This window comes from Heterodontus francisci, unplaced genomic scaffold (genome assembly GCF_036365525.1).
Source record: "Heterodontus francisci isolate sHetFra1 unplaced genomic scaffold, sHetFra1.hap1 HAP1_SCAFFOLD_668, whole genome shotgun sequence".
NCBI lineage: Eukaryota > Metazoa > Chordata > Chondrichthyes > Heterodontiformes > Heterodontidae > Heterodontus > Heterodontus francisci.
This window is the reverse complement of record NW_027141345.1, coordinates 165,961-189,861: the sequence shown is the minus strand read 5'-3', so window position 1 is coordinate 189,861 and position 23,901 is coordinate 165,961. Positions and strand designations below refer to the sequence as shown.

The 23,901-nt window shown below is 54.2% G+C and overlaps 1 protein-coding gene across 1 annotated transcript; it reads right to left on the bottom strand.

Moving 5' to 3' along the window:
• Positions 1 to 246: 246 nt before the first annotated feature.
• On the bottom strand, positions 247 to 23,667 carry LOC137362914 (serine/threonine-protein kinase A-Raf-like). The gene is made up of 7 exons (XM_068027067.1): positions 23,558 to 23,667; positions 7,740 to 7,981; positions 6,281 to 6,384; positions 5,889 to 5,991; positions 3,379 to 3,524; positions 3,116 to 3,208; positions 247 to 511 (listed from the first exon to the last, which is right to left on the bottom strand). The coding sequence occupies exons 2-7, from the start codon at positions 7,950 to 7,952 to the stop codon at positions 247 to 249; spliced, it is 924 nt and encodes a 307-aa protein (XP_067883168.1). The 5' UTR covers positions 7,953 to 7,981; positions 23,558 to 23,667.
• Positions 23,668 to 23,901: the final 234 nt, after the last annotated feature.

Below are 23,901 nucleotides of genomic sequence, written 5' to 3'. Positions count from 1 at the left end.
CAATACTCAGTAACACAGAGTCTCACTGTCCTGTAAACACCAATACTCAGTAACACAGAGTCTCACTGTCCTATAAACACCAATACTCAGTAACACAGAGTGTCAATGTCCTATAAACACCAATACTCAGGAACACAGAGTCTCACTGTCCTGTAAACCCCAATACTCAGTAACACAGAGTCACACTGTCCTATAAACACCAATACTCAGTAATACAGAGTCTCACTGTCCTGTAAACCCCAATACTCAGTAACACAGGGAGTTGCTGTCATGGAGCTCCCATATTCTATCCTGAGTGGTTGTTGTAAGGCTGTCTGAGGCTGGGCAGTGCCTCCAGCTGATTGGGTCTCTGCACGTAACGTGTGAATCCCTCACCTCTATGACACTCATGTTGACGGGTGCTGTGGTGCTGGACATGTGCACGTTGGGCGTGGAGGTTGAACGTTGGCGCTGGAGCTGCCCTTCGGCAGGTGGGCAGGGACATGGGAAAGTGAAGGCGGGTGGTGTGAGCCTGCAAGGCGAAGGAGAAGCAGGTTAGTGTCAGGCCCGTCGGTGAGAAGGCTGTAATCAATTCCACTGACCTGCAATGCACCCTGTCAGCTGAAGATCCACAGCAACGCCTGCACACCCTCTCTCCCACCTCCACCCATTCCGCCCGCTCTCCCGGTTTCCGCAAATGCTCGCACACAACTTAAGCAAGGAGTCAGGAGGGCTAAAAGGGGTCATGAAAAGTCATTGGCAAACAGGATTAAGGATAATCCCAAGGCTTTTTATACATATATAAAGAGCGAGAGGGTAACCAGGGAAAGGGTTGGCCCACTCAAGGACAGAGATGGGAATCTATGTGTGGAGCCAGAGGAAATGGGCGAGGTACTAAATGAGTACTTTGCATCAGTATTCACCAAAGAGAAGGACTTGGTGGATGATGAGCCTAGGGAAGGGAATGTAGATAGTCTCAGTCATCTCATTATCAAAAAGGAGGAGGTGTTGGGTGTCTTGCAAAGCATTAAGGTAGATAAGTCCCCAGGGCCTGATGGGATCTACCCTAGAATACTGAGGGAGGCAAGGGAAGAAATTGCTGGGGCCTTGACAGAAATCTTTGCATCCTCATTGGCTACAGGTGAGGTCCCAGAGGACTGGAGAATAGCCAATGTTGTTCCTTTGTTTAAGAAGGGTGGCAAGGATAATCCAGGAAATTATAGGCCGGTGAGCCTTACGTCAGTGGCAGGGAAATTATTAGAGAGGATTCTTCGGGACAGGATTTACTCCCATTTGGAAACAAACTAATTTATTAGCGAGAGGCAGCATGGTTTTGTGAAGGGGAGGTCGTGTCTCACTAATTTGATTGAGTTTTTTGAGGAAGTGACAAAGATGATTGATGAAGGAAGGACAGTGGATGTTATCTATATGGACTTCAGTAAAGCCTTTGACAAGGTCCCGCATGGCAGAATGGTACAAAAGGTGAAGTCACACGGGATCAGAGGTGAGCTGGCAAGATGGATACAGAACTGGCTCTGTCACAGAAGACAGAGGGTAACAGTGGAAGGGTGCTTTTCTGAATGGAGGGATGTGACTAAACAGTGGAAGGGTGTTTTTCTGAATGGAGGGATGTGACTAGTGGTGTTCCGCAGGGATCAGTGCTGGGACCGTTGCTCTTTGTAGTATATATAAATGATTTGGAGGAAAATGTAACTGGTCTGATTATTAAGTTTGAGGACGACACAAAGGTTGGTGGAGTTGCGGATAGTGATGAGGATTGTCAGAGGATACAGCAGGATATAGATCGGTTGGAGATTTGGGTGGAGAAATGGCAGATGGAGTTTAATCCGGACAAATGTGAGGTAATGCATTTTGGAAGGTCTAATGCAGGTGGGAAGTATACAGTAAATGGCAGAACCCTTAGGAGTATTGATAGGCAGAGAGATCTGGGCGTACACGTCCACAGGTCACTGAAAGTGGCAACGCAGGTGGATAAGGTAGTGAAGAAGGCATACGGCATGCTTGCCTTCATCGGTCGGGGCATAGAGTATAAAAATTGGCAGGTTATGCTGCAGCTGTACAGAACCTTAGTTAGGCCACATTTAGAATATTGCGTGCAATTCTGGTCGCCACACTACCAGTAGGACATGGAGGCTTTGGAGAGGGTACAGAGAAGGTTTACCAGGATGTTGCCTGGTCTGGAGGGCATTAGCTATGAGGAGAGGTTGGATAAACTTGGATTGTTTTCACCTGAACGATGGAGGTGGAGGGGTGACATGATAGAGGTTTACAAAGTTATGAGCGGCATGGACAGAGTGGATAGTCAGAAGCTTTTTCCCAGGGTGGAAGAGTCAGTTACTAGGGGAGATAGGTTTAAGGTGAGAGGGGCAAAGATTAGGGGGGATGTGCGAGGCAAGTTCTTTACACAGAGGGTGGTGAGTGCCTGGAACCTGCTGCCAGGGGAGGTGGTGGAAGCAGGTACGATAGCGACGTTTAAGAGGCATCTTGACAAATACATGAATAGGATGGGAATAGAGGGATACGTGCCCCGGAAGTGCAGAAGGTTTTAGTTTAGGCAGGCATCAAGATTGGCGCAGGCTTGGAGGGCCGAATGGCCTGTTCCTGTGCTGTTCTTTGTTCACACAGGTTTTTCATGAACCACTCCCCCACCCTCGCGCAGCTCCCTGTCTTCCCGGGCAGCCCCAAGATGGCTGCACGCGTCAGCTGTCGCTCTCTCCGAGCCTGGAGCACATAACCCTCGGCTCGACGCTCCCGGGTCATTATCACGTCGCGGTTCGTGGGAGCTTGCTGTGCACAAATTGGCCGCCATGTCTCCCACGTTCCAACAGAGGCCACGCTTCAAAAAAAAAAACTCAGTGACTGACGGGTTTAACATCTCACCCGAAAGACAGTACCTCCGATAGTGCAGCACTCTTGTCGGTCTGGCACCGGGGGGAAAGGAGGAGCCTGGACTATTGAGTTCAAACCCGCGGCCACATGACTCAGAAGAGAGAGGTAGGCAGCTGTGCTCCATGAACTCTTCTCACCATCCAGTGTCGAACTAATCGACTGCGAGTTACAGCAAGGATATCAGACGGTTTCTCTAACAGTAAACAGACATCCAACGCGTTCTCACCTTCCGGACGACTGAGGGGTCAGGAGTTGGTCCATCTGGGCTGTGGGCATCGGTGAGAGCGAGTGCTCCTCGTAGGGACCGGGAGAAGCCGGGCTGCAAACCAACGGTAGAGAATCAGATCACACCAGGGCTAGATCAGTACTCACTATCACCACACACGCTCCCCCCCCCCTCAACCAAAACCACCTCCCTCAACCAGCATACTCACTATCCCCCAGCCTCCGCCGCTCCACCCCACCCTGGACCCTCCCTTTCGTACTCACTATTTGCCCAGGTCCAAGCACACCGTTGGCACTTTACTGCTGCAGTGCTCGTGGAACTTGTGGCCGCAGGTCTGGCAGCGGAAGCCATGGAACAGGAACTTCAGGCAGAAGTCGCAGAACGCCAGGTTGAAGAACGTCTTCCGGACCTGCAGGAGGAGAGGAATCGCCAGCCAGGTTACTGCGCCATCCGCTTCCCGCCTCGCCGCTTCTCTGCCCGGTCTGGGGGAGGTGACGGGGGGTGGGGGGGGGGGGGACACACCAGCTACCCCGCCTGCCCTGGAGCCTCACCCCGAGGTCCTTCACAACACACTGCAAACCAGCCGGGTGTCTTGAGATGAGAGCACCACTGCGTGTACCTACGTACACACACACATGCCCCATATCAGTGTTAAACTTCACTTGCCACCTGCCAGCCCATCTGATCCAAATGCAGAAATACAAGAAGTCCTATATGCAGCTCAGAAAGTCACCATTCAGTCCCTCATTGAAAGAGTGACCCAATTCGCCCCTCTGCATTCCTGCTCCTTCCCCACTGTCCTCAAAGTAGGTTTTCCCGTTCAAATATATATCCAATTCCTTTGAAGTCTCTCTGTAAATATTTTACCGTTCTCCTTAATTCAACGTCCCCGGCAGATTCGGCCGGTTCACGGCGAGTTACAGTGGAGCAGATCACGGTGCGGGGCAGGGGGCGGGCCTCGACGTTACCGAGGGTCTGGGGCTCAACCCGACACCCTGGGCAGCACAGTGGCGCAGTGGTTAGCACCGCAGCCTCACAGCTCCAGCGACCTGGGTTCAATTCTGGGTACTGCCTGTGCGGAGTTTGCAAGTTCTCCCTGTGTCTGCGTGGGTTTTCTCCGGGTGCTCGGGTTTCCTCCCACAGCCAAAGACCTGCAGGTTGGTCGGTAAATTCGCCGTTGTAAATTGCCCCGAGTATAGGTCGGTGGTCGGGAAATATATAGGGACAGGTGGGGATGTGATGGGAATATGGAATTAGTGTAGGATTAGTATAAATGGGTGGTTGATGGTCGGCACAGACTCAGTGGGCTGAAGGGCCTGTTTCAGTGCTGTATCTCTAAAACTAAACTCTCCCAGTCTGCCTCTACACCATCACTCGTGCTCGCTGCTTTTGACTTTTCAGCCACCTTCTGTTGTCAGTTCCCCCCGCCCGAGTGTGCTCACGCTCAGCGCGTGTCCGGGGTCACACATGCAGCAGGGATTTGCTCGGATGGGTGTCGGGAATGGGGGGGGGGGGCGTGGGGAAGATGTGGAGGACGCGGCCACTGCAGCAATCCAGAGACACACTCCCATTATCCAGGTTCACACTCCAGTACCGGCTCACTGCCACCTCCTCAAAGCCAACTTGTACTGGCCAGGGACACCCACGTCCCATGAATGTGACGAGCCACATGTCGGTCCGAGCTATTTTTTTTTCTTGGCGGGGGGTGGGGGGGTGGGGGGGAGAGGGGTGGCAAGTTTACAATTTTGTACATTTCAATCAGATTCTCCCCTCAGCCTTCTCTGTTCCAAGGAGAACAACCCCAGCCTATCCAATCTTTCCTCACGGCTGCATTTTTCCAGTCCTGGCAACATCCCCGTAAATCTCCTCTGTACCCTCTCTAGTGCAATTACATCCTTTCTGTAATGAAGTGACCAGAACTACACACAGTACTCAAGCTGTGGCCAAACCAATGAGTTATACAGTTCCAGCATAACCTCCCTGCTCTTATATTCCATACCTCGGCTAATAAAGGAAAGGATTCCATATGCCTTCTTAACCACCTTATCGACCTGTCCTGCTACCTTCAGGGATCTGTGGACATTCGCTCCAAGGTCGCTCACTTCCTCGACACCTCTCAGTATTTTCCCATTAATGGTGTATTCCTTTGCCTTGCTTGACCTCCCTGAATGCATCACCTCACACTTCTCCAGGTTGAATTCCATTTGCCACTTTTATGCTCAATCGATATCTTCCTGCAGCCTCCAGCTACCCTCCTCGCTCTCGACCACACGGCCAATCTTTGCGTCGTCTGCAAACGTCTTGATCGTGCCCCCTACATTTACGTCCAAATCGTTCACATGCACCACCAAAAGCAGGGGCACCAGTACTGAGCCCTGCGGAACGCCAGTGGAAACAGCCCTCCAGTCGCTAAAACACCCGTCAACAATTACCCTTCGTTTCCTGCCACTGAGTCAATTCTGTATCCACCTTGCTGCATTTCCCAGGATCCCATGGGCTTTTATTTTTTTTTTTAAACCAGTCTGCCGTGTGGGACCGTGTCAAAAGCCTTGCTCTTGCCTCTGAGTCAGAAGGCTGCGGGTTCAACCTGCAATCCAGAGGCTCGAGCCCCATAATCCAGGCTCAACACTCCCCGGGAGTCAGTTTTGAGGGAGGGCTGCACTCTTGGAGGTTCCACCTTTCAGGAAGAGATGTTGAACCCACTGGGTATTTCGGGAATGGCCGGGTAACGCAACGGGTGGGGGAGCTGGACGCCGATCAGCTCGGGACTTACAAAGTTGTGCATTGACAAGGGGACTTCATCAAGCACCTCCACCATGAGCTCCTCGCCCACCAGGGGCGTGATGTCGGTCGACCAGTCGGTCAGCTTCTTGTGGCTGAAGGGAGAAAGAAGAGAGACAGGCGTCAGTGGTTACAAGGACAACACACGGCCCCCCCCTGCCGATTCGCCTGCCTCGCACTGCACTGTCCCGTTGTACAACCAGCACAGCACAGTCGCCTGCTCATCCATATAGCTCCCCGTGTACGGGACTCTGCAACGCCCCGCGCCGTCTGTGTCGCACTCCGGAGCCACAGTAAGCCCCGTGTACAGCACTGGTGTGTATAAGCCCCATTTGCCAGCTTCAATACAAACTCAAGACAGAAATGCCGCAGTCAGTAACTCACCCATCAAGGAATCTGTAGACCGCACAGCATTTCTGGGACAAACCTCGGACTTTCAGTGCCTTGTCCAAGCTGTCGTTCACTGTCATCCCCTCACGAACATTTACCTGTGAAAAGCACAGCAGGTAGTTAAGAGGATAGGAGATCAAAGTCAGACACAGTACAACTCTCAAAAACCTGGCAATGTTTAACAGGAAGTGGAGAGGGAGCTTTACTCTGTATCTAACCCCCGTGCTGTACCTGTCCTGGGGAGTGTTTGATGGGGACAGTGTAGAGGGAGCTTTACTCTGTATCTAACCCCCGTGCTGTACCTGTCCTGGGGAGTGTTTGATGGGGACAGTGTAGAGGGAGCTTTACTCTGTATCTAACCCCCGTGCTGTACCTGTCCTGGGAGTGTTTGATGGGGACAGTGTAGAGGGAGCTTTACTCTGTATCTAACCCCCGTACTGTACCTGTCCTGGGGAGTGTTTGATGGGGACAGTGTAGAGGGAGCTTTACTCTGTATCTAACCCCCGTACTGTACCTGTCCTGGGGAGTGTTTGATGGGGACAGTGTAGAGGGAGCTTTACTCTGTATCTAACCCCCGTACTGTACCTGTCCTGGGGAGTGTTTGATGGGGACAGTGTAGAGGGAGCTTTACTCTGTATCTAACCCCCCGTGCTGTACCTGTCCTGGGGAGTGTCTGATGGGGACAGTGTAGAGGGAGCTTTACTCTGTATCTAACCCCCGTGCTGTACCTGTCCTGGGAGTGTTTGATGGGGGACAGTGTAGAGGGAGCTTTACTCTGTATCTAACCCCCGTACTGTACCTGTCCTGGGAGTGTTTGATGGGGACAGTGTAGAGGGAGCTTTACTCTGTATCTAACCCCCGTACTGTACCTGTCCTGGGGAGTGTTTGATGGGGACAGTGTAGAGGGAGCTTTACTCTGTATCTAACCCCCCGTGCTGTACCTGTCCTGGGGAGTGTCTGATGGGGACAGTGTAGAGGGAGCTTTACTCTGTATCTAACCCCCGTGCTGTACCTGTCCTGGGAGTGTTTGATGGGGGACAGTGTAGAGGGAGCTTTACTCTGTATCTAACCCCCGTGCTGTACCTGTCCTGGGAGTGTTTGATGGGGGACAGTGTAGAGGGAGCTTTACTCTGTATCTAACCCCCGTACTGTACCTGTCCTGGGGAGTGTTTGATGGGGACAGTGTAGAGGGAGCTTTACTCTGTATCTAACCCCCCGTGCTGTACCTGTCCTGGGGAGTGTTTGATGGGGACAGTGTAGAGGGAGCTTTACTCTGTATCTAACCCCCCGTGCTGTACCTGTCCTGGGGAGTGTCTGATGGGGACAGTGTAGAGGGAGCTTTACTCTGTATCTAACCCCCGTGCTGTACCTGTCCTGGGAGTGTTTGATGGGGACAGTGTAGAGGGAGCTTTACTCTGTAACTAACCGACCCGGGCTGGGCAGTATGACTTACCACCGTGCGTTGCTTGTTGGGCAGATAGACGCGGACAGTTCCCGTTGCTCTGGGCATCTCCCCGGGGCTGCCCGCCAGCGAGGGCCGGTGCTGGCCGTGGTGAGGGTGCTGCTCCAGGGAGCCGCCCGGGCTGGACGGCACTCCGCTGATGGTCAGGCTGGGCAGGCTGAACCCATTGCTCAGGGCAGGGGAGGATGCAGAGGCTCGTTTCATTCAGGCAGCAGAGGCTCACCTTGTAATCCCTGTGAATCAACAACAAGGCCCGGTGACTGGTTAAGCAGCAGTATCTCAATCAGCCCGGGAGGCTAACCTACAACATTTCTCATCGAGTTACAAAGCACAGAAACAGGCCCTTCGGCCCATCGTGTCTGTGCCGGCCATCAAGCATCTAACTATTCTAATCCCATTTCCCCACACTTGGCCCGTAGCCTTGTATGCTATAGCCTTTCAAGTGCTCATCTAAATACTTCTTAAATGTTGTGAGGGTTCCTGCCTCCACCACCTCTTCAGGCAGTGTGTTCCAGATTCCAACCACCCTCTGGGTGAAAACATTTTCCCTCAGATCCCCTCTAAACCTCCTGCCCCTTACCTTAAATCTATGCCCCCTAGTTATTGACCCCTCTGCTAAGGGAAAAGGTTTCTTCCTATCTAACCTATCAATGCCCCTCATAATTTTGTACACCTCAATTAAGTCCCCCCTCAGCCTTCTCTGCTCTAAGGAAAACAACCCTAGCCTATCCAGTCTCTCTTCATAGCTGGAGGGGGTTACTGAGATAGGGAGGGGTGTAGGGGCCGGAGGAGGTTACAGAGATAGGGACGGTTGTAGGGGCCGGAGGAGGTTACAGAGATAGGGAGGGTTGTAGGGGCCGGAGGAGGTTACAGAGATAGGGAGGGTTGTAGGGGCCGGAGGAGGTTACAGAGATAGGGAGGGTTGTAGGGGCTGGGGGAGGTTACAGAGATAGGGAGGGTTGTAGGGGCTGGAGGAGGTTACAGAGATGGACGGTTGTAGGGGCTGGAGGAGGTTACAGAGATAGGGAGAGTTGTAGGGGCTGGAGGAGATTACTGAGATAGGGAGGGTTGTAGGGGCTGGAGGAGATTACTGAGATAGGGAGGGTTGTAGGGGCTGGAGGAGGTTACAGAGATAGGGAGAGTTGTAGGGGCTGGAGGAGATTACTGAGATAGGGAGGGTTGTAGGGGCTGGAGGAGATTACTGAGATAGGGAGGGTTGTAGGGGCTGGAGGAGGTTACAGAGAGGGACGGTTGTAGGGGCTGGAGGAGGTACAGAGATAGGGAGGGTTGTAGGGGCTGGAGGAGGTTACAGAGATAGGGAGGGTTGTAGGGGCTGGAGCAGGTTACAGAGATCGGGAGGGTTGCAGGTGCTGGAGGAGGTTACAGAGATAGGGAGGGTTGTAGGGGCTGGAGGAGGTTACAGAGATAGGGAGGGTTGTAGCAACTGGAGGAGGTGACAGAGATACGGAGGGTAGTAGGGGCTGGAGGAGGTTACAGAGATAGGGAGTGTTGTAAGGGGCTGGAGGAGGTTACAGAGATAGGGAGGGTTGTAGGGGCTGGGGGAGGTTACAGAGATAGGGAGGGTAGTAGGGGCTGGAGGAGGTTACAGAATAGGGAGTGTTGTAAGGGGCTGGAGGAGGTTACAGAGATAGGGAGGGTTGTAGGGGCTGGAGGAGGTTACAGAGATAGGGAGGGTTGTAGGGGCTGGAGGAGATTACAGAGATAGGGAGGGTTGTAGGGGCTGGAGGAGGTTACAGAGATAGGGAAGGTTGTAGAGGCTGGAGGAGGTTACAGAGATAGGGACGGTTGTAGGGGCTGGAGGAGGTTACAGAGATAGGGAAGGTTGTAGGGGCTGGAGGAGGTTACAGAGATAGGGAGGGTTGTAGGGGCTGGAGGAGGTTACAGAGAGGGACGGTTGTAGGGGCTGGAGGAGATTACTGAGATAGGGAGGGTTGTAGGGGCTGGAGGAGATTACTGAGATAGGGAGGGTTGAAGGGGCTGGAGGAGGTTACAGAGAGGGACGGTTGTAGGGGCTGGAGGAGGTTACAGAGATAGGGAGGGTTGTAGCGGCCGGAGGAGGTACAGAGATAGGGAGGGTTGTAGGGGCCGGAGGAGGTTACAGAGATAGGGAGGGTTGAAGGGGCTGGAGCAGGTTACAGAGATAGGGAGGGTTGTAGCAACTGGAGGAGGTGACAGAGATACGGAGGGTAGTAGGGGCTGGAGGAGATTACAGAGATAGGGAGGGTTGTAGGAACTAGAGGAGGTTACAGAGATAGGGAGGGTTGTAGGAGCTGGAGGAGGTTACAGAGATAGGGAGGGTTGTAGGGGCTGGGGGAGGTTACAGAGATAGGGAGGGTTGTAGGGGCTGGGGGAGGTTACAGAGATAGGGAGGGTTGTAGGGGCTGGAGGAGGTTACAGAGAGGGACGGTTGTAGGGGCTGGAGGAGGTTACAGAGAGAGGGAGGGTTGTAGGGGCTGGGGGAGGTTACAGAGATAGGGAGGGTTGTAGGAGCTGAAGGGGGTTACAGAGATAGGGAGGGTTGTAGAGGCTGGAGGAGGTTACAGAGATAGGGAGGGTTGTAGGAGCTGAAGGGGGTTACAGAGATAGGGAGGGTTGTAGGGGCTGGAGGAGGTTACAGAGATAGGGAAGGTTGTAGGGGCTGGAGGAGGTTACAGAGATAGGGAGGGTTGTAGAGGCTGGGGGAGGTTACAGAGATAGGGAAGGTTGTAGGGGCTGGAGGAGGTTACAGAGATAGGGAGGGTTGTAGGGGCTGGAGGAGGTTACAGAGATAGGGAGGGTTGTAGGGGCTGGAGGAGGTTACAGAGATAGGGATGGGAATTGAGGCCTTGGGGTTGATTTGAAAACAATGATAAACATTTTAAAATCGAAGCATTGCTCGTCAGGGAAAGAAAGTAGGTCAGTGAGCACAGGGGGACGCTGTCGCCTGTCTCTGCTCTGTCAGCTGAGTGGTCCGTCTGCGCTGTGGTTTCCGTGGGCGGCTCGACTCAGCTGTCAGGTTCTGCCCCCACATCCTCCCTGCACCAGCTCTGTCAGTGACACGTCAGGAACCTTCCTGCAGGGTCCTGTGATCATGCAATCAGCCGTCAGCTATCCAACAGCTCCTGTTGTCATGAGCAGAGCCTCCCGCGGCACAAAGGAGGCAAGGTGCTGCATTCGCCCGGCGCCTTTCACAACCTCAATACATCCCGAAGTGCGGCGCAGTCAGTGCAGTCAGCGCTGCGAACGGGACAACACGGCAGCCGATTGGCACACAGCAAGATCCCACAGTATGGCATAATAATGGCCAAAGATTCTCGGTTGAGTGTTACAAAAGCAAAACGCTGCAGATGTTGGAAATTTGAAATCGAAGCAGAAAATGCTGGAAATCCAGCTGGGTGTTTGTCGAGGGATAGATATCGGCCCCAAGACACTGAGGAGAACTTCCCACCACCCACACCCCCTCGCTGTCCTATTCATCTTCCGATAGTGGCCGTGGGCTCTTTTACATCCACCTGAGGGGGCATATGGGGGGCCTCGGGTTTAACGTCTCTTCCTGAAAGACGGTCCCTCCGACAGTGCGGAGCTCCCTCAGTACTGACCCTCCGACAGTGCGGCGCTCCCTCAGTACTGACCCTCCGACAGGGCGGCACTCCCTCAGTACTGACCCTCCGACAGTGCGGCGCTCCCTCAGTACTGACCCTCCGACAGGGCGGCGCTCCCTCAGTACTGACCCTCCGACAGGGCGGCACTCCCTCAGTACTGACCCTCCGACAGTGCGGCGCTCCCTCAGTACTGACCCTCCGACAGTGCGGCACTCCCTCAGTACTGACCCTCCGACAGTGTGGCGCTCCCTCAGTACTGACCCTCCGACAGTGCGGCGCTCCCTCAGTACTGACCCTCCGACAGTGCAGTGCTCCCTCAGTACTGACCCTCCGACAGGGCGGCACTCCCTCAGTACTGACCCTCCAACAGTGCAGCGCTCCCTCAGTACTGACCCTCCGACAGTGCGGCGCTCCCTCAGTACTGACCCTCCGACAGGGCGGCACTCACTCAGTACTGACCCTCCGACAGTGCGGCACTCCCTCAGTACTGACCCTCCCACAGCGCGGCGCTCCCTCAGTACTGACCCTCCGACAGGGCGGCGCTCCCTCAGTACTGACCCTCCGACAGGGCGGCGCTCCCTCAGTACTGACCCTCTGACAGGGCGGCGCTCCCTCAGTACTGACCCTCCGACAGTGCGGCACTCCCTCAGTACTGACCCTCCGACAGTGCGGCACTCCCTCAGTACTGACCCTCCGACAGTGCGGCACTCCCTCAGTACTGACCCTCCGACAGTGCGGCACTCCCTCAGTACTGACCCTCCGACAGTGTGGCGCTCCCTCAGTACTGACCCTCCGACAGTGCGGCGCTTCCTCAGCACTGACCCTCCGGCAGTGCGACACTCCCTCGGTACTGACCCTCCCACAGTGCGGCGCTCCCCCAGTACTGACCCTCCGACAGTGCGGTGCTCCCTCAGTACTGACCCTCCGACAGGGCGGCGCTCCCTCAGTACTGACCCTCCGGCAGTGCGACACTCCCTCGGTACTGACCCTCTGACAGGGCGGTGCTCCCTCAGTACTGACCCTCCAACAGTGCGGCGCTCCCTCAGTACTGACCCTCCGACAGTGCGGCTCTCCCTCAGTACTGACCCTCCGACAGTGCGGCTCTCCCTCAGTACTGACCCTCCGACAGTGCGGCTCTCCCTCAGTACTGACCCTCCGACAGTGCGGCGCTCCCTCAGTACTAACCCTCCGACAGTGCGGCGCTCCCTCAGTACTGACCCTCCGACAGTGCGGCGCTCCCTCAGTACTGACCCTCCGACAGTGCGGCGCTCCCTCAGTACTAACCCTCCGACAGTGCGGCGCTCCCTCAGTACTGACCCTCCGACAGCGCGGCGCTTCCTCAGTACTGACCCTCCGACAGCGCGGCGCTTCCTCAGTACTGACCCTCCGACAGTGAGGCGCTCCCCCAGTACTGACCCTCCGACGGCGCGGCGCTCCCTCAGTACTGACCCTCCGACAGTGCGGTGCTCCCTCAGTACTAACCCTCCGACAGGGCGGCGCTCCCTCAGTACTGACCCTCCGACAGTGCGGCACTCCCTCAGTACTGACACTCCGACAGGGCGGCACTCCCTCAGTACTGACCCTCCGACAGTGCAGCGCTCCCTCAGTACTGACCCTCCGACAGTGCGGCGCTCCCTCAGTACTGACCCTCCGACAGTGCGGCACTCCCTCAGTACTGACCTTCCGACAGTGCGGCTCTCCCTCAGTACTGACCCTCCGACAGTGCAGCGCTCCCTCAGTATTGACCTTCCGACAGTGCGGCGCTTCCTCAGTACTGACCCTCCGACAGTGCGGCACTCCCTCAGTACTGACCCTCCGACAGGGCGGCACTCCCTCAGTACTGACCCTCCGACAGTGCGGCACTCCCTCAGTACTGACCCTCCGACAGGGCGGCACTCCCTCAGTACTGACCCTCCGACAGTGCGGCGCTCCCTCAGTACTGACCCTCCGACAGTGCGGCGCTCCCCCAGTACTGACCCTCCGACAGTGCAGCGCTCCCTCAGTATTGACCCTCCGACAGTGCGGCGCTCCCTCAGTACTGACCCTCCGACGGCGCGGCGCTCCCTCAGTACTGACACCAGGGGTCGTGTCAGGCTGGGATTACGGGGCTCAAGTCTCTGGACTGGGGGCTCGAAACCTCGACCAGAGCTCCCCGGAATTTTTTTTTGGAGCGTACGGGTGATTCGTTTAAGTGTGCTGCAGCCCTAAAGGGTATGCGCATCACGTGATCGGTTAAAAGGGCTGACCCGTCCGCAACCTGCGCAGGAACCTTCGGATCGCCACACGGCCGAGAGGCAACGCTGCCCACGAGCCTCTGACTCACTGTGACACTGCTGGAAAGGTCTGAATGATCTTCTCAGAATCAAATGTGGGATCACTTTCAAAGTCAGCTGAAGAGACTTTTCAGAAACGGACGGGCTGCTGTTTTTTTTTCCTAACTTCTGCTTATTTCTAGGAAATATTCCAAAATACTTTTGCAAGTGAATCATCTTTTTTTGATCTAACTGGTTAGGTTCGTCCACATGCGGCAGGGGACTAATGAGTCAGCACACACTGATGTCAAAGCACGCCTGCAAGACTCAAAAGTGGGCCATCAGGCCGAGCTGTCACATGGTTCACACATAACTTTCTTCATCATCTGAAATGTCTGGACATGACCTTGAGCAATTCAGAGAGCACCAAGTGACTCCAAAAATAGCCCTGCCACTTATTTTGAAAGTATTTCCAGAAGAATGCCTATCAGATTGGCAAGTGGTACAATCCGACCATTAAAGGCAGACAGGCGATGACAACAGAAATACCAAATCTTCGACAACATACAGGCCAATAACCCCTCGCCTGTACTCTACCCAGCACGATGTACAGTACAATAACCCCTCGCCTGTACTCTACCCAGCACGATGTACAGTACAATAACCCCTCGCCTGTACTCTAATCAGCACCATGTGCAGTACAATAACCACTCGCCTGTAATCTACTCTGCACCATGTACAGTACAATAACCCCTCGCCTGTAATCTACTCTGCACCATGTACAGTACAATAACCCCTCGCCTGTAATCTACTCAGCACCATGTTCAGTACAATAACCCCTCGCCTGTACTCCAATCAGCACCATGTGCAGTACAATAACCACTCGCCCGTACTCTACTCTGCACCATGTACAGTACAATAACCCCTCGCCTGTAATCTACTCTGCACCATGTGCAGTACAATAACCACTCGCCTGTACTCTACTCTGCACCATGTGCAGTACAATAACCACTCGCCTGTACTCTACTCTGCACCATGTACAGTACAATAACCCCTCGCCTGTAATCTACTCAGCACCATGGACAGTACAATAACCCCTCGCCTGTAATCTACGCAGCACCATGTACAGTACAATAACCTCTCCCAGTACTCTACCCAGCACCATGTACAGTACAATAACCCCTCACCTGTACTCAACCCAGCACCACGTACAGTACAATAACCCCTCACCTGAACTCTACTCTGCACCATGTAAACTACAATAACCCCTCCACTGTAATCTACCCAGCACCATGTACAGTACAATAACCCCTCGCCTGTACTCCACCCAGCACCATGTACAGTACAATAACCCCTGACCTGTAATCTACGCTGCACCATGTACAGTACAATAACCCCTCGCCTGTAATCTACTCAGCACCATGAACAGTACAAAAACCCCTCCCCGTACTCTACTCAGCACCATGTACTGTACAATAACCCCTCGCCTGTACTCTCCTCTGCACCATGTACAGTACAATAACCCCTCCCCGTACTCTACTCTGCACCATGTACAGTACAATAACCCCTCGCCTGTACTCTCCTCTGCACCATGCACAGTACAATAACCCCTCCCCATACTCTACTCAGCACCATGTACAGTACAATAACACCTCAGCTGAACTCTACTCTGCACCATGTACAGTACAATAACCCCTGACCTGTAATCTACTCAGCACCATGTACAGTACAATAACCCCTCCCTGTAATCTACTCAGCACCATGAACAGTACAAAAACCCCTCGCCTGTACTCTACTCTGCACCATGTACAGTACAATAACCCCTCCCTGTAATCTACTCAGCACCATGAACAGTACAAAAACCCCTCGCCTGTACTCTACTGTGCACCTTGTACAGTACAATAACCCCTCGCCTGTAATCTACACAGCACCATGTACAGTACAATAACCCCTCGCCTGTACTCTACTCAGCACCATGTACAGTACAATAACCCCTCGCCTGTAATCTACTCAGCACCATGTACAGTACAATAACCCCTCGCCTGTAATCTACTCAGCACCACGTACAGTACAATAACCTCTCGCCTGTACTCTACTCAGCACCATGTACAGTACAATAACCCCTCGCCTGTAATCTACTCAGCACCATGTACAGTACAATAACCCCTCAGCTGTAATCTACTCAGCACCATGTACAGTACAATAACCCCTGGCCTGTACTCTACTCTGCACCATGTACAGTACAATAACCCCTCGCCTGTACTCTAATCAGCACCATGTGCAGTACAATAACCACTCGCCTGTACTCTACTCTGCACCATGTACAGTACAATAACCCCTTGCCTGTACTCTACTCTGCACCATGTACTGTACAATAACCCCTCGCCTATACTCTACTCAGCACCATGTACAGTACAATAACCCCTCACCTGTAATCTACTCAGCACCAGGTACAGTACAATAACCCCTCGCCTGTACTCTACTCCGCACCATGTACAGTACAATAACCCCTCGCCTGTAATCTACTCTGCACCATGTACAGTACAATAACCCCTCGCCTGTACTCTACTCCGCACCATGTACAGTGCAATAACACCTCGCCTGGACTCTACTCAGCACCATGTACAGTACAATAATCCCTCACCTGTACTCTACTCCGCACCATGTACAGTGCAATAACACCTCGCCTGGACTCTACTCAGCACCATGTACAGTACAATAATCCCTCACCTGTACTCTACTCCGCACCATGTACAGTGCAATAACACCTCGCCTGGACTCTACTCAGCACCATGTACAGAACAATAACCCCTCACCTGTACTCTTCTCAGCACCATGTACAGTACAATAACCCCTCCCCATACTCTACTCAGCACCATGTACAGTACAATAACCCCTCGCCTGTACTCTTCTCAGCACCATGTACAGTACAATAACCCCTCCCCATACTCTACTCAGCACCATGTACAGTACAATAACCCCTCGCCTGTACTCTTCTCAGCACCATGTACAGTACAATAACCCCTCACCTGTACTCTTCTCAGCACCATGTACAGTACAATAACCCCTCGCCTGTAATCTACTCTGCACCATGTTCAGTACAATAACCCCTCGCCTGTACTCTTCTCAGCTCAATGTGCAGTACAATAACCCCTCGCCTGTACTCTACTCAGCACCATGTACAGTAGAATAACCCCTCACCTGTACTCTACTCAGAACCATGCACAGTACAAAAATCCCTCACCTGTAATCTACCCTGCACCATATACAGTACAACAACCCCTCGCCTGTAATCTACTCAGCACCATGTACAGTACAATAACCCCTCCCCGTACTTTACCCAGCACCATGTACAGTACAATAACCCCTCCCCGTACTCTATACAGCACCATGTCCAGTACAATAACCCCTCGCCTGTAATCTACTCAGCACCATGTACAGTACAATAACCCCTCGCCTGTACTCTACTCTGCACCATGTACAGTACAATAACCCCTCGCCTGTACTCTACTCAGCACCATGTACAGTACAATAACCCCTCACCTGTACTCTTCTCAGCACCATGTACATTAAAATAACCCCTCCCCATACTCTACTCAGCACCATGTACAGTACAATAACCCCTCGCCTGTACTCTTCTCAGCTCCATGTGCAGTACAATAACCCCTCGCCTGTACTCTACTCAGCACCATGTACAGTAGAATAACCCCTCGCCTGTTCTCTACTCAGAACCATGTACAGTACAATAACCCCTCACCCGTACTCTACTCAGCACCATGTACAGTAGAATAACCCCTCGCCTGTACTCTGCGCAGCACCATGTAAAGTACAACAACCCCTCGCCTGTGTCTACCCAGCACCATGTACAGTACAATAACCCCTCCCCATACTCTACTCTGCACCATGTACAGTACAATAACCCCTCACCTGTACTCTACTCTGCACCATGTACAGTACAATAACCCCACGCCTGTACTCTACTCAGCACCACGTACAGAACAATAACCCCTCACCTGTACAACACTCATCACAGTGTACAGTACAATAACCCCTCGCCTGTACAACATCCAGCACGGTGTGCAATACAATAACCCCTCGCCTGTACAACACTCATCACAGTGTACAGTAAAATAACCCCTCGCCTCTACAACATCCAGCACGGTGTACAGTACAATAACCCCTTGCTTGTACAACATCCAGCACGGTGTACAGTACAATAACCCCTTGCTTGTACAACACTCATCACAGTGTACAGTACAATAACCCCTCGCCTGTACAACATCCAGCACGGTGTGCAGTACAATAACCCTTTGCTTGTACAACATCCAGCACAGTGTACAGTACAATAACCCCTTGCTTGTACAACAGCCAGCACAGTGTACAGTACAATAACCCCTCGCCTGTGCAACACTCTTCACAGTGTACAGTACAATAACCCCTTGCTTGTACAGCATCCAGCACGGTGTACAGTACACTACGAACGTCCAATCTCTCTACACCTCCATCCCCCACCAGGACAGTTTTAGGGATCTCTACTTCTTCCTTGAGCAGAGGCCCAACCAGTCCCCATCCACCACCACCCTCCTCCGCCTGGCTGAACTTGTTCTCACATTGAACAACATCTCCTTCAATCTCCACTTACTTCCTCCAAGTAAAAGGTGTTGCTATGGGTACCCGCATGGGCCCTAGTTATGCCTGTCTTTTTGTTGGATATGTCAAACATTTCTTGTTCCAGTCCTACTCAGGCCCCCTCCCCCAACTCTTTTTCCGGTACATTGATGACTGTATCGGTGTCGTTTCCTGCTCCCGCCCCAAACTGGAAAACTTTATCAACTTTGCTTCTAATTTCCACCCTTCTCTCACCTTTACATGGTCCATCTCCGAAACTTCCCTTCCCTTCCTCGACTACTGTCTCTATCTCTGGTGATAGGCTGTCTACTAATATCCATGAAAAACCCACTGACTCCCACAGCTACCTTGACTACACTTCTTCACACCCTACCTCCTGTAAGGACTCCATTCCATTATCCCAGTTTCTCCATCTCCGACACATCTGCTCTGATGATGCTACCTTCCACAACAGCTCTTCTGATATGTCTTCCTTTTTCCTCAACCGAGGATTCCCCCCCCACGGTGGTTGACAGGGCCCTCAACCGTGTCCGCCCATTTCCTGCACCACTACCCTCACCCCTTCCCCTCCCTCCCAGAACCGCGACAGGGTTTCCCTTGTCCTCGCTTTCCACCCCATCAGCCTCCAGATCCAAAGGATCATCCTCCGCCATTTCCGCCACCTCCAGCGTGATGCCACTACCAAACACATCTTCCCCTCCCTTCCCCTGTCAGCATTCCGAAGGGATCGGTCCCTCCGTGACACCCTGGTCCACTCCTCCATTACCCCCACCACCTCGTCCCCTTCCCATGGTACCTTCCCCTGCAATCGCAGGAGGTGTAACACCTGCCCATTTACCTCCTCTCTCTTCACTATCCCAGGCCCCAAACACTCCTTTCAGGTGAAGCAGCGATTTACTTGTACTTCTTTCAATGTAGTATACTGTATTCGCTGCTCACAATGTGATCTCCTCTACACTGGAGAGACCAAACGCAGACTGGGTGACCGCTTTGCGTAACACCTCCGCTCAGTCCACAAGCAGGGCCCCGAGCTTCCGTTTGCTTGCCATTTCAACACTCCCCCCTGCTCTCATGCTCACATCTCTGTCCTGGGATTGCTGCAGTGTTCCAGTGAACATCAACGCAAGCTTGAGGAACAGCATCTCATTTACCGATTAGGCACACTACAGCCTGCCAGACTGAACACTGAATTCAATAATTTCAGAGAATGACGGGCTCTGCATTTTACTTTTATTTTTAGTTTTTTTCCTTTTTCCTTTTTTTATATTTTTGTGTGTTTATTTTATTTTATTTCATCTTAGTTTGTTCAGTTTGCTTACTCACTGTTTTTTTTTTCATGTTTGTACTTGCAGCTGTTCAATTTTCAGTCCATTAACACCCTATCTGTACTAATGCTTTGTGTCTTTCAACTCACCATTGACATATTGTTTGCCTTTGCTCCATGACCTTCTGGTCAGCTATTCTGTGACCTTGTCCTATCTACACCTTCTCCTTTGTTATCTCTTGCCCCACCCCCGCTTTACTTGCTTATGCCAAAGACTTGCAGGTTGACAGGTAAATTGGCCATTATAAATTGCCCCTAGTATAGGTAGGTGGTAGGGGAATTGAGGGAAGGTGGGGATGTGGTAGGAATATGAGATTAATGTAGGATTAGTATAAATGGGTGGTTGATGGTCGGCACAGACTTGGTGGGCCGAAGGGCCTGTTTCAGTGCTGTATCTCTAAATAAATAAAAAAATAACCTCTTACATTTCTAAAAATGCCAGTTCTGAAGGGTCACTGACCTGAAACGTTAACTCTGCTTCTCTCTCCACAAATGCTGCCAGATCTGCAGAGTATTTCCAGCATTTTTTATCTTCATTACAGTACAATAACCCCTCGCCTGTAAAACACCCAGCAGGGCGGACAGTACAGTAACCCCTCGTTTGTACAACACTTACAATAACCCATCGCCTGTACAACAGCCAGCACGGTGAAGAGTACAGTAACCCCTCACGGTGCCCTGCTCCTGAGACTCGAGCATAGAAATCAAGCTGACACTTCAAGTCCAGTACAGAGGGAGCGCCGCACTGTCGGAGGGTCAGTACTGAGGGAGCGCCGCACTGTCGGAGGGTCAGTACTGAGGGAGCACCGCACTGTCGGAGGGTCAGTACTGACGGAGCGCGTCACTGTCGGAGGGTCAGTACTGAGGGAGCTCCGCACTGTCGGAGGGTCAGTACTGAGGGAGCTCCGCACTGTCGGAGGGTCAGTACTGAGGGAGCGCCACACTGACGGAGGGTCAGTACTGAGGGAGCGCCGCACTGTCGGAGGGTCAGTACTGAGGGAGCGCCGCACTGTCGGAGGGTCAGTACTGAGGGAGTGCTGCACTGTCGGAGGGTCAATACTGAGGGAGCGCCGCACTGTCGGAGGGTCAGTACTGAGGGAGTGCTGCACTGTCGGAGGGTCAATACTGAGGGAGCGCCGCACTGTCGGAGGGTCAGTACTGAGGGAGCGCCGCACTGTCGGAGGGTCAGTACTGAGGGAGCGCCGCACTGTCGGAGGGTCAGTACTGAGGGAGAGCCGCACTGTCAGAGGGTTAGTACTGAGGGAGCGCCGCACTGTCGGAGGGTCAGTGCTGAGGGAGTGCCGCACTGTGGGAGGGTCAGTACTGAGGGAGCGCCGCACTGACGGAGGGTCAGTACTGAGTGAGCGGCGCACTGTCGGAGGGTCAGTACTGAGGGAGTGCCACACTGTCGGAGGGTCAGTACTGAGGGAGCGCCGCACTGTCGGAGGGTCAGTACTGAGGGAGCGCCGCACTGACGGAGGGTCAGTGCTGAGGGAGTGCCGCACTGTGGGAGGGTCAGTACTGAGGAAGCGCCGCACTGTCGGAGGGTCAGTACTGAGGGAGGGCCACACAGTCGGAGGGTCAGTACTGAGGGAGGGCCACACTGTCGGAGGGTCAGTACTGAGGGAGGGCCACACTGTCGGAGGGTCAGTACTGAGGGAGGGCCACACTGTCGGAGGGTCAGTACTGAGGGAGGGCCACACTGTCGGAGGGTCAGTACTGAGGGAGTGCCTCACTGTCGGAGGGTCAGTACTGAGGGAGCGCCGCACTGTCAGAGGGTCAGTACTGAGGGAGCGCCGCACTGTCAGAGGGTCAGTACTGAGGGAGCGCCGCACTGTCGGAGGGTCAGTACTGAGGGAGCGCCGCACTGTCGGAGGGTCAGTACTGAGGGAGCGCGGCACTGTCGGAGGGTCAGTACTGAGGGAGCGCCGCATTGTCGGAGGGTCAGTACTGAGGGAGCGCCGCACTGACGGAGGGTCAGTACTGAGGGAGGGCCACACTGTGGGAGGGTCAGTACTGAGGGAGCGCCGCACTGTGGGAGGGTCAGTACTGAGGGAGCGCCGCACTGTCGGAGGGTCAGTACTGAGGGAGTGCCGCACTGTCGGAGGGTCAGTACTGAGGGAGTGCCGCACTGTCGGAGGGTCAGTACTGAGGGAGCGCCGCACTGACGGAGGGTCAGTACTGAGGGAGGGCCACACTGTCGGAGGGTCAGTACTGAGGGAGCGCCGCACTGACGGAGGGTCAGTACTGAGGGAGCGCCGCGCTGTCGGAGGGTCAGTACTGAGGGAGGGCCACGCTGTCGGAGGGTCAGTAATGAGAGAGCGCCGCACTGACGGAGGGTCAGTACTGAGGGAGGGCCACACTGTCGGAGGGTCAGTACTGAGGGAGCACCGCACTGTCGGAGGGTCAGTACTGAGGGAGCACCGCACTGACGGAGGATCAGTACTGAGGGAGGGCCACACTGACGGAGGATCAGTACTGAGGGAGCGCCACACTGTCGGAGGGTCAGTACTGAGGGAGCGCCGCACTGTCGGCGGGTCAGTACTGAGGGAGCGCCGCACTGTCGGAGGGTCAGTACTGAGGGAGCGCCGCACTGTCGGAGGGTCAGGACTGAGGGAGCGCCGCACTGTCGGAGGGTCAGGACTGAGGGAGCGCCGCACTGTCGGAGGGTCAGTACTGAGGGAGCGCCGCACTGTCGGAGGGTCAGTACTGAGGGAGCGCCGCACTGTCGGAGGGTCAGTACTGAGGGAGCGCCGCACTGTCGGTGGGTCAGTACTGAGGGAGCGCCGCACTGTCGGAGGGTCAGTCCTGAGGGAGCGCCACACTGTCGGAGGGTCAGTACTGAGGGAGCGCCGCACTGTCGGAGGGTCAGTGCTGAGGGAGCGCCGCACTGTCGGAGGGTCAGTACTGAGGGAGCGCCGCACTGTGGGAGGGTCAGTACTGAGGGAGCGCCGCACTGACGGAGGGTCAGTACTGAGGGAGCGCCGCACTGACGGAGGGTCAGTGCTGAGGGAGCGCCGCACTGTCGGAGGGTCAGTACTGAGGGAGCGCCGCACTGACGGAGGGTCAGTACTGAGGGAGCGCCGCACTGACGGAGGGTCAGTGCTGAGGGAGTGCCGCACTGTGGGAGGGTCAGTACTGAGGGAGCGCCGCACTGACGGAGGGTCAGTACTGAGTGAGCGGCGCACTGTCGGAGGGTCAGTACTGAGGGAGTGCCACACTGTCGGAGGGTCAGTACTGAGGGAGCGCCGCACTGACGGAGGGTCAGTACTGAGGGAGGACCACACTGTCGGAGGGTCAGTACTGAGGGAGCGCCGCACTGTCGGAGGGTCAGTACTGAGGGAGTGCCGCACTGTCGGAGGGTCAGTACTGAGGGAGTGCCGCACTGTCGGAGGGTCAGTACTGAGGGAGTGCTGCACTGACGGAGGGTCAGTACTGAGGGAGGGCCACACTGTCGGAGGGTCAGTACTGAGGGAGCGCCGCGCTGTCGGAGGGTCAGTACTGAGGGAGTGCTGCACTGTCGGAGAGGCATTAATGAGGGAGTGCTGCGAAGTTGGAGGTGCTTCCTTTCGATGAGATATTTAACCCGAGACTCACCGCTCTCTCAAGTGGATGTAAAAGATCGCACAGCCACGACTGGAAGGGGAGGGCGTGAGCAGGTCAGGAGGGCGGTGGGGGAGTTCACTGCTCTGGGGCAATATTTATCTCTCAACTAACATCACTCACAAACAAACAGTCATGTCCTCATTTTTGCTTCTGCAAGCTGGCTGCTGCATCTCCTACATTACAGCAGTGACAACACCTCAAACGGCTTTCGTAGGGTGGGTCGCGCTTCGGGAGGGACATCCTCAGGTTGCGAAAGGCGCTGCAGAAATGCAAGATTCTTTCTCACATAACTATCCGTCAACCACAAGACTGCTCACGCAATGCTCTATTCATTCATACACGTCATTAAGAAACATGGTGGAAAACACATTGTAACAATTAGCGGTGGACCCTTACCTGCAGGAAGTGCGGTGTCAGGCGGAGCGCAGGCTGTTTCGCCGGGAAACGCCACGACTTCTCCCGCTTTTCCTCCTGGACGAGCGACGTCGAACGCACCTCCGGGGGTGGGGGGTGGTGTGTGTGTGGGGGAAAACAGCGCCTTCCTGGAATGAGAAGTGAGCTTCGTTAACTGCAGCCCAACCTGTAAGTCGACACAGGACTGCCCAGCCTTTATTACACCGGAGACCCTGTTCTCTCCCGTGTCCTGGAATCGACATTTATCCCCGGACAATATCACTGCAACCGCTAATCAGGTCATTCAGCACGTGGGAGCTCCCTCTACACTGTCCCCATCAAACACT

What these genes read in the sequence shown, in the direction of transcription:
- LOC137362914 (XM_068027067.1), bottom strand. Translation starts at nt 7,952, where the DNA reads ATGAAACGAGCCTCTGCATCCTCCCCTGCCCTGAGCAATGGGTTCAGC. An exon ending in CCAACAAGCAACGCACGGTG is followed by an intron (nt 6,385 to 7,739) that starts GTAAGTCATACT and finishes TGCTTTTCACAG; the next exon opens with GTAAATGTTCGTGAGGGGAT. An exon ending in GTCTACAGATTCCTTGATGG is followed by an intron (nt 5,992 to 6,280) that starts GTGAGTTACTGA and finishes TTCTCCCTTCAG; the next exon opens with CCACAAGAAGCTGACCGACT.